The sequence below is a fragment of the Asterias amurensis genome, chromosome 2 (assembly GCF_032118995.1).
Source record: "Asterias amurensis chromosome 2, ASM3211899v1".
NCBI lineage: Eukaryota > Metazoa > Echinodermata > Asteroidea > Forcipulatida > Asteriidae > Asterias > Asterias amurensis.
This window is the reverse complement of record NC_092649.1, coordinates 8725657-8736419: the sequence shown is the minus strand read 5'-3', so window position 1 is coordinate 8736419 and position 10763 is coordinate 8725657. Positions and strand designations below refer to the sequence as shown.

The 10763-nt window shown below is 37.6% G+C and overlaps 1 protein-coding gene across 1 annotated transcript; it reads right to left on the bottom strand.

The window, feature by feature from the left end:
* Nucleotides 1–1234: 1234 nt before the first annotated feature.
* LOC139933998 (m7GpppX diphosphatase-like) lies at nucleotides 1235–8088 on the bottom strand. The gene is made up of 4 exons (XM_071928253.1): nucleotides 7091–8088; nucleotides 5041–5186; nucleotides 3909–4136; nucleotides 1235–3370 (listed from the first exon to the last, which is right to left on the bottom strand). Exons 1-4 carry the CDS (start codon nucleotides 7461–7463, stop codon nucleotides 3083–3085), a joined length of 1035 nt encoding a protein of 344 aa, XP_071784354.1. The 5' UTR covers nucleotides 7464–8088; the 3' UTR covers nucleotides 1235–3082.
* Between the last annotated feature and the right edge of the window lie 2675 nt (nucleotides 8089–10763).

Below are 10763 nucleotides of genomic sequence, written 5' to 3'. Positions count from 1 at the left end.
AAGGTTTTATGCTGATAATTGTTTTGAGTAATAACCAATAATGTCCACTGCCTTTAAAGGGTCACGTCCACAGTATTGATGACATCTCACATTTGGATGTCAAGTTTGTTATACGCCAAATGGTAACACTGATTTGTATGCATTGCATTGTAGCCAAACCATTGAATCGGAGTGGGCCTAGTATTTTTCTTTACACATAAGCATATCATTTCCACAGCCCACTCCCCAAGAATTTTGTGTACAAGTTTTCAAAAGTTTTTAACTGAACTTTTACGAAATCTTTCACGGTAGAATTAGTGACAATTTATTGATAATTCCCAAAGCTTGTAATTTCATGGTATTTTTTTCTGAACTTGGAGAACATCAAATACGCATATGGCTCATCTATTCTCAAGCATAACTAGGGCCCATTTTCATACAGCCTGTAAGCACAACAACTAGCTTAACACACTACAGGTTACCAGCCAAATCACTTTCAGTTTTAATTATTGTAACTCAATTGTTGCTTAGCAAAGAAGTTTGTCAAACAGTGTTTTTTTGCTTCTATAATAAAAGTAATGCAGGTCAAGGCTTGAAGGGCAAAATTTGTCAGGTACCTTTTTGTTTATTGGTTCATTCAACGTGGTACATGATAAAGATGGTGGCAGCATTGTAAGATATATATTGCCGCGTGAGTACAGCCCAATTTCATAGAGCTAGTAAGAAGAAAATGTTGGCGACAAATGCCGAGCAAAAAGTTGTAGTAAACCAGTTTTGGCTTGTAACCATTAGTGGCATGCACACGTGTTTGTGCTAAGCTTAATCGGGTGCTTTTGCAGCTCTGTGAATGGAGGTAGTTACATGCCCCATGCTCTGTAAAAGTGGGTTCTGCTTTCAACCGAGGGGAAAAAAACATAAATTTTTTTTACTCAAGGATTGTAAAGAATAGGTGCTCCCAAATAACATTGCATCATACCTTTAAAGGCAGTGGACACTATTGGTAATTGTCAAAGACTTGCCTTCACAGTTGGTGTATCTCAACATATGCATAAAATAACAAACCTGTAAAAATTTGAGCTCAATCGGTCATCGAACTTGCGAGATAACAACGAAAGAAAAAAAAACACCCTTGTCACACGAAGTTGTGTGCGTTTAGATGGTTGATTTCGAGACCTCAAGTTCTAAACCTGAGGTCTCGAAATCAAATTCGTGGAAAATTACTTCTTTCTCGAAAACTATGGCACTTCAGAGGGAGCCGTTTCTCACAATGTGTTATACCATCAACTTCTCCCCATTACTCATCACCAAGAAAGGTTTTATGCTAATAATTATTTTGAGTAATTACTGTAAAGAGAGAGGGACGGGAAGGTGAGGGACGGGAAGGTGAGAGACGGTCCTCTACTTAATAAAGGACGAGCATTCGCCAAAATACATGTCAATAAATGGAACATTCAATAAGCCAATGACGTTTATATGAAAATCTCTTCTATACAGGTTTTAATACTTCCAACCCATTAAAAACATACAAAAAGTTATATAACACTACAGTATACACTACATATAGCCTACATAATACAGTTTACGAAGTTCATCAAAAGATCAGCACACACAGTCACAGAGGTTAATGGACGCACGTGTGTGACAGTGCTGCCTGGCATACACACATGGTTTTACAAATAAAACGATCCAAATAGAGAGCTACAAAATCACAATAATTTGGGCATGAATGAGGGTAAAAACACAGAATAATACTCACAAATATCTCTACAACTCTATTGATCCCATATAAATAGGTTTTTGGAGCATGGCCAGAGCCATGCTCCCTATAAAAATAGAATCACAGCCCAAATAAATTAGTTGCTCTTCCAAGTCGAAGCTATAAAAAAAGAGGGTGATTGTCACGTGACAAAACCAAAAGTTAACTTTGAACAGATCCAACAATGAGGGCGCACTTTGGATTCCTACATTACCAATAGTGTCCACTGCCTTTAACACAAGCTTCTTGACCTTGTTTGTTGATACTACATCTAACAAATCCACAGTGCCTTTGGTTGGTTAGTCTTCACTCAAGACGTGAACTATACCTTTGTTTCTGAGCAAGATTGAACAACAAATAATTAAGGAGACATTACACAGTACACACTTTTGCAGTGGTAGGCCTATACAAATGGGCATTCCAAGATAGTATATAGACGATGTGACCTGTGACTTCACATGTTTACAAAAGAGCCACCAAGCCTGGACTTCCTGCAGGCAGAATTTGTACACAGCTCAATGGAAGAAAACATCAAATCTTATGTTTTATGGAGATTGCACTGTCTAATCCTTATTTACTTTTTGTATGAGAAAAGGGGGCACATCTCAAAATTTGTCAAGCTTTTACTTTCATAACTCTTGGATTTATGTGGAAATTATGACACAAAATGTAAACTTTCCCATATGACCTCACTGTGCAGTTTCTTGTCTGCCAGAAAAGCCAAAATGAAAGAATGTACAAGGTCACACTTATTGTAAGCAAAGGTCACGTGGTCTATATCGTAGATACAGTTTTAAAAATTCAATATAAAAAGTCTATAATGCTGTTCATAATACATTTCAGTATGCATCACCGTTCTAGAACAGCTTTGCCCTTCCTGCCAACTGACATCCCTCCAGTCCTACTTAAACACTCAGCATCATCAGCAGTCCAGTGTTCTCCTGTGAACAAGTAGAGTATACTTCTTCGAAATGATTGAGACACCATCGGCTATTTTATCGCCTCTTTTCAGAGCCAACACTTCCCGTCAAAGAGTTTTATACCTGATTGTACTTGCAAGATTCCTCCTCGCTTTTTACATTTTGAAAAAGGTTGTGAATTTTGGTTTTACCCGTATACACTGATGTGTGTTAGCATGGTGCCCATCTCTGTGAGAAAAAAAAAATCACAGGCATGTTACTGGGGTGGGATTGGAACCCACGACCTTGGTAATTCTAGAGCAGTGTCTTACCAACTAGACCACAGAGATTGCCTGGTGGCTGGGGGCAGTTTGAATCCCATATTTTAGCAGCAGGTACCGCAACGATTTAAGAAAAGGTTTGTTACAAAAATATTTGACCCCAATCTCTAATTTGAGTCTGATGCGATTTGCTCTCCTCTTTTTTCCTTAAATCGAGCCAGAAGTGCGTCCTTCTCCCTGAGAATAAAACTCAGCGTCTTCTTCTGATAATAATCCGACATCAGCTCGATGTTCTCGATGACGTCAGACAAGAGATGTGCCTTGGTGACATTGGAACCCATGGCATCGAACTTCAGATGAGTGAAGTGAACGTGGAGATGGTAATAGGATGGCTGGTAGTGAAAATATACCCTGAGCTGATCGGCGGGGATGGAGTAATTGTCCATGATGGCTTGCTGAAATGAAAACAAAATGAAGAAGTCTTAAAAAGCTCAATGTAATAATAGATCACAGCACTGTGCAGGCCTGTCACTTTGACAAGATTTAAACCTCATCAGATAGATAGAACTTTCAACAACAAAAAAAGATGATTAAACAAAAAACCTAATTAGTGGGCAAGCATTGCATATGAAGTGCGCACCCGAGAGTAAAAAGAGTTCCACACAAAGCAGGATTTTGAAACACTATGTGGACTTACACACGTCCACACAGTGTTTTCACTACTGTTGACACTCATGTTCCAACAAATGAATATCCACAAAGGGTATGTAACTCAGAGCTGCGTGTGTCTTTAAATGATTTAAAATGAAAAAAATTTAAAAATTAAGATGAAATCATTAAATGAGGGAGCTAAATTTAGGAATTGAAAATTCCTCTTGTAACAGTCTAGATTGTACCATAAAGGGAAACATGCACCAGGCAAGGAGTTCCAAAGAGATGCAAAACCAACAATAAAGAACATCTTGTATCTATATATATCAACAGAAAACCAACCTGGCACTTGTCTCGTATATTCTTCAGCAGTGGTAGATGTGATTGGTTGAGGTCTCTCAGGCTTTTAATGCCCCTCCGATGACAAATAGCGACCAAGTAGAGATTTTCCATTTGCTTCCGATCCCACTTCATGTCAGGGAGTAAGACGAAACCATCTTGTGGGTCTGGATCCTCGCAAACGATACGCTTCACCTCCTCGGCTGTCTTCTCAAGAATGTTGTAAACCCACTGTTTAGAAGAAACATTAATTGTTATTATTATTTATTCAGGCTTTCACTTAACGACTTCAACACGAAAAAAAGTTAATGATTTCAATAGTGTATAATTATCATAATATACAATTTATATAGTTCTTATACAGCCCACTATCACACTTGAGGCAGTCTCAAAGCGCTAATTGATTTTTCTACAAGGTATGTGGCTATGGTGAAAATGTAAGACACACTTATTTACATAATTTGTTTACATAATGTTGACAAATAGAAAGTTAGATTTTTACTTACAGGTTATCCTTCTGCTGCTATTTACCATGTTGTATCATAAACTTAGTGTGATCCCTGACTAAACGGCAGTTACACGTTGAATGGCTCCTGACTGGCACAGGCCTCGTTGGATATGGGACGCAGAAGCGCTATATTTTTTGTATTACAATCGCGCTCGTGTGATAACGAATTTATCTTCCAGTCTCACTTGCAACGCGCAAAGTTTAACATTTCAGAGCGTTATTTTGCGACGAACAGCATTCACGCGCACAAAGTTTAGAATGTAATTTTTGCACTGTCTGTATACAGAGCGTGACACAACGACATTCACAATACGCACTGTTTAATACAAACAGAGGAAGTAGGATATAAAACAGAGGATGTAGTATATATATGTTTTTATCCCCCTAGTAGTTCTAGCTTCTGATTGGTAGATTAGCGCGTACTGGAAGATAACGATAGATGAAGTACTAGGGAGACTGCCAACTTACTCCACGTTACTAGACATTCTACGCTTACAAGGCTAGCGCAGAAATTCGACGCTTGCACGTAAGCAGGGAATCATGATCGTAAGCGTAGAATAAGGCGGTAAGCAGAGCCATGAAATTGGGCCCTGATCTAGTTTATTCTCAACTATGACATTTGTTTACCTGTATGTTGAAGGTCTGTTCCTCAAGGAATGGTAAAGTAATTCTGCAGTAGTCTTCCCATGTTTCTTCAACTAGAGTTATCTCCTGCTTTGTATACTTGGCTATATGACGATCGGTCGCTGGGTATATCACAGTGGTTTTTATTTCTATAAAAACAAAAGTTAACATTGCCCCTGTGACTTGGTTATTTAGACTATGAATAATATTACTATTACAGTTTGGTTAATGTCGTTGCCTCAAGGCTCCTTCCTTACATATCAGGGCTTGCATTCAGGGGCAAAATCAACAAGAATGAAGAGTTGTTGTGGCACGAAACAATAACTGGACCAGAAACTTTTTTACAACTTGTGTAAAAGTAAAGACCAGATACGCACGCAGCAACTTTCTACACAATCTAACCACACTTTTTTTATTTGAATAGGCACTTCTTTTTTATTTTAGCAAAATATAGGACACTTTCGTTGGAACATCTTTACAAAAGTCTTTTAATATGGAAAACTGTAGAAAGCAGCAAGGCACTTCCCACCAAGCATAGACAGTCTGATTTTAATAGACCCCTTTACGGATAGCCCGGAAGTGGTGATTATGATGCATTTTGAGACAGTTAGTGACTAAGCTATATGGACACATGCTACTCGTGACGAACATTGCATCCTATCCCAGAACCATTGCTTTTTCCTATACTATGGTTGTGTGTGTGTAGGGGAGGGGAAGAGGGCAAAGAGTGAGGAAGGGCAACAAAACAGACTCCAGAGTATACCTCCATTGGTCTGTGAAATTCCAGACCTACATTTATTTATATCGTAGGAGGTCCTGTTTTCGAGGTGTCCCTAATATCGTGGCAAATCTTTTACCTCTCTGTGCGCGATGTAAACAGTCCCTAGATAAAAATTGTGTGGTTTTATTTGCCAAGCAAAGAGTCTCCTCTTCTTTGACCAAAACTTAGAAACACGTAATGCTCCACTGGTCATTTGCACTTGTAAATGCAAAAAAGTTGGTATTTTAGGTATTTCTACAAGGTACAAAAATATGTCATAATGTTGAGGCCATAAAAAAATATTTGCCCACCGAAAAAGTTTCATCAAACACTATTTCAATTCACAATTCATGATGATCAAAATCATGTGACTGAATGTTTTGCTGAGCATTCTTAAAGAAAAATACAGAGGCTTAAAGAAGCCATGTGCCTTATATCATTTTCTAATATTTTTTGAGATTTTTATTTTGTAACCCTCGTATCAATACTATTATTTATATTAAAATTTAAACATCAGCTTGTTGATTCAATTATCACTGTTTATTAATACGCTTTATTATAAATATTAAGAAAAAAAGTAGAAAAAAAATAAATAGAAATCAGATTTTGAAGTCAGTAATTATTCACACTTTTTATTTTTGTTTTATTTTTTAAAATTTTTTGCAAGTTACCATGGTAATTTAAAAAATTTAATAAACAAATATTTTGAATAAAATGAAGGCAACTGCTGGCTATACAGTCATACACAGAGTCTCAAAGAACACTTGTAGTCACTGCAGATGTTTCTTCCATGTATGGCTTCACCGGGAAACCATACTTTCTTGTTTGCCGTGAAAATAGGAAAAACTCAAAACAAATGGGGCCAGTTGAAGTCATCCAAGATCGGTGTGTGGTGTGAACATTTAAATGTCCATCAAGTTTTAATATATGTTTGCATACTTCGTATTAACAAATGAAGATAATTAGGGCATCGGTTGATATATTGCATCATTATTTTTTTCCCAATTCAAAGAAAAAGGCATAATAGCGTGATAACTGGTAAGCAGAGGATATAGTGTAGCAGATTCTGAATCTGAATTATATAATTATATAGTCGGCAAAGCATCTACTCTAATGGAAAAATAACACAAACTTTTTGTTAAGACTAGTACCCCCTCTAAGTTTAACTTCTGAAGGAAGAGTAAGATAATTGAAATTGAATTAAAGAAGATTGTATTAAAATTGTTATAAATATAATAATTGAAACTTTAGTTTTTCCTACCATTCCAATTCATTCAACATGATTCAACTAACCATTTGTGCATGACTTTTGATCAGGTTGGCCGACATAAACACTGTAAATATCATTCTGCAGATTCAGCGTCAAACTCGTATCAACAGAGAGCAGAGCACCCAGATCCTGCTCTCGAAATGGTGTCTTCTCCAACAGCACAACCGCACACTCGTCGCTGCCGTCAAACTTCCCGTGCAGAAACACGGTGTTATTTTTAGCATTTTCCGAGATGATTTGGGATACTTGAAATCCTTGGAAATTGTCTAGTGTCTTAGTTGCGTTATTCCCCTTCCCGTCGTTGTCTATCTTCTGTTTTTTAGTGACAGGTTCTTCAAAAGAAGTGCTGTTTGTTGTGAACTTTGGCTTACCGACTTCTTCTATGGGCGCAGCCATTTTGAATAATATCTACCCCAAATCGATGGGGTTTACGTGGTTGGTAGTTTCCGCTGAATAAAACATGTGTAGTCTTTCCTCAAGCAAGATAATTTTGAGCTGTACATCACGGATGTGTTTGATTGGTTTTGTCATGGAGGAAAGGAAACCTTATAAGGTGTAAAACTGTAAAAATTTCAGTTTCATTGGGCTGTGAAACCTGCACAAAAATAAGCTAAGCACAGAACAATTTTGCGTAACAAACAAAAACCAACCGAAGTATCACCAAATCAAGACCCATACTGATAATGTTTGTCACGGTGTCATTGGAAAAAGCACTGAAATGAAGGAGGATGATTCAAAAGAGGGCGCTATCAGAAAAGAATATAAAATAATGGGGCGCTTTTTTCCCCATTCAAAAAAAAATCCTGATTTTTGTGTAAGGATTTTCCTTTTCATTCTCTTGTGGAATGATGTCTGGTAACATGTTTCTGCTAAGTTTTTTTTCTGTGATGAGCAGTAAGTATGTGTCTAATCCACTTGATTGTCTAAAAGGAGAAACTGGACGCCACTTTTATTCTGGAAGTTTCAGTGGTCTATTAAAAGAGCCCGACTGTATGCCCGTTATGGGGCAAATTGTCCACCCAGTTTTCTTCTTGTACATACAGAAATGTAACCGCCCCCCCCCCCCCCAAAAAAAAAAAAAAAAAAAAACTCTTGTCGAGATGACAAGCAAAATAAAGAAACCAAAAGGCAACCATGCCCCCACATCGAAGATAGCCAGACCGAAGCGGGCCGCACAATCCTCCGAGAGTAAAAGACTAGTCGAAAGGTAAGAGTGCATGTTGTGGCATCACTGTCCACCTGCATTAACGTGCCCATGGACAGTGATGAATGGGTTAAGATTTTGTTTATTTTGTTTGGTCGAACTTGCACCCTCCGGACCAGCCAACATATTCTTTATCCAGAGTCATATTTATGTGATGGTTGCTGAATGGTATTTCTACCCATGGTATCAGAAAATTGGTCGGGAAAATGTCACATTATGAACAAAATTACATTGCAAGTAACCCGAATAACTAGTGGAATCGTGAATTATGTTGATTATTAATTATTTTTTAATAAAGCCAAGTAATTTGGATATATGATTTGGTTGAATTCTCCTTTTTTGGTGTATTTTTCATGTAGTACATGTAGTACAGTCAGAAACTGAGTAATAAAGTCACGAACTTGATAATTAGCATAACAAATGCATTCCTGTGACGGTTACATTGTTATGTTAATGTCACAATATTAGTATGCTCACAAACGGGTTCATTCATCGTGACCTTCATGATGTCTGGGCCATACGTCTCTCTTAAAGGGACACACCGGCTCACCGTTTACGCAATTTAGGGGTGTAGAATCATAAATAATGTTTTTATAGGTGGTTGCTGTAAAAACAATCATCAAAATGTTACGTTTTTAGCAAAAAATTACTTTAAAAAACAAAGCGGCCATATAACAAGTTTCCATTACACGGACTCTTCGAGTGTGAATCTTACGTTAGATTTTTCACCATTTTTTACATTTTGTAGCGATAATTTGAATACATGATCTTTTTCGTCAATTATTCGTAAACAATTTTGTAAAAAAAAAAAATTTGTTTAAGTATGTTACTTTTAGACGTCTGAAAGTAAAACTAGCCCGGAAGGTCACGTGATTGTTTGTACCACTTTTTGGTTAGAACAATCACGAGACCTGCGTTTTTGTCTTAAAATGCTCAAAAACGGCTAAATTTGATGATTTTTTTAAGGACTATTCTTCTTCCTCTTACCCAAAATGAGGCTATGGGCGCACGTCCCCCATCTTGCAGTGGCTGCGCCCATCGCCTCGTTTTGGATTAGCATCGTGACGTATCTCATGCATTAAGAAAGGCATATTCTCTTTTCACTCGACGACTCTGTCGTCAAGTGAACTAGAAGTGTCGCGACACTTCAAACAAAATAGTATAGGGAGGTTTCGCACGCAAATGGATACGCTTAATCGTTTAGCTATTCGTAACCTACTGACGTGTCAGGCGGGATTTCAGATGTCGTCTGTATACGTTTAGCTATAGTATAGCGGATAGCGAGTAGCGTAGTTCGTCATGATGATGACGTATCCGTTCGAATGCGAACCTCATAATGTCTAAAAATTTCTTGAATCAAGTCGGACTGTATCCCTCATCCCTATTATAGAGCTAGGATCATTCTAAGTCTTAAAAAGTTCAACATGTTCACTTTTTAAGTTAAACTATCCTTCGATAAACATGTGATGGGAATCAAACCGTCAAACTGTTCTGTGCATCAGTTGGTTGGTATAGAAGTTTGCCCGCAACAGATCATTTTATTGTGAAGTTTTCAGTTTGCTAAGAGCGATTGTCTTTAGTTTTGTTGATCTAACTACCTGAATTAGCTGATGAAAAATTAGGAGTAGGCGTATAGTTGCGAGACACTTGCGTTTATGCAAATTAGCAAATATCATTGTGCAAAATAATCATAGGATATTCTTTAAAATGAAACTTAGTGCTTTGTAAAATCAAATCCATACTAGTTTGTATTGCCATTAATTTTTAACAATCCCTAAAACGCAGACCCTTGAACAAAACACGGGACATAAAGTATATTTGTGCCCAGTTTACATCCAGTTTATACTAAACAGATGACGTTATATGTATAAAGTTATATTGACCCCCCCCCCCCCCACACACACACACACCATAGATTACGCACATCAATCTGTGCCAACTTAACCAATCAACATGTACAAACATTTGCCTTAAATTGTGCAAACCACTGTATAACACATTGACTCACAAAATGGCGCAACCAAAATTGTTTGAAAGATGACGTCAAACTTATACCATTGGATTCCAATTGCACGTAAAAAAACGACAAGCGCGAACTTGCCGCAAGCCTATAATGCGCAATACATAACACACGGGACATCGACTTCCGAAATGAGATAGAAGATTTTGTGGAGTGAGGTCCAATTTCTAAAGTTCATTGGCAGAAAACACTGCTCAGCAAATTGTTTAGCTAGGTAAACAAAAAATGAGTGGGGCACGTAAAGTAGGCCTTGTTGCAAAAATGTCTAGTATAACATCAGCAAGCATTCAGCTTCAGACTTTTCAGAGATATAAGTTGCGCCGAGGGAATATAACAATTACAAAATACTTTTTCCTCATTTTGTCCAAAAAGAGGAAAATTAACACCACATGACCCAGGCATGACTGAATTTTGTAAGTGAGCCAAACTATACCCATGTTCCCTTTCTCTTGTACAGAAGTAGCCCCCCTCA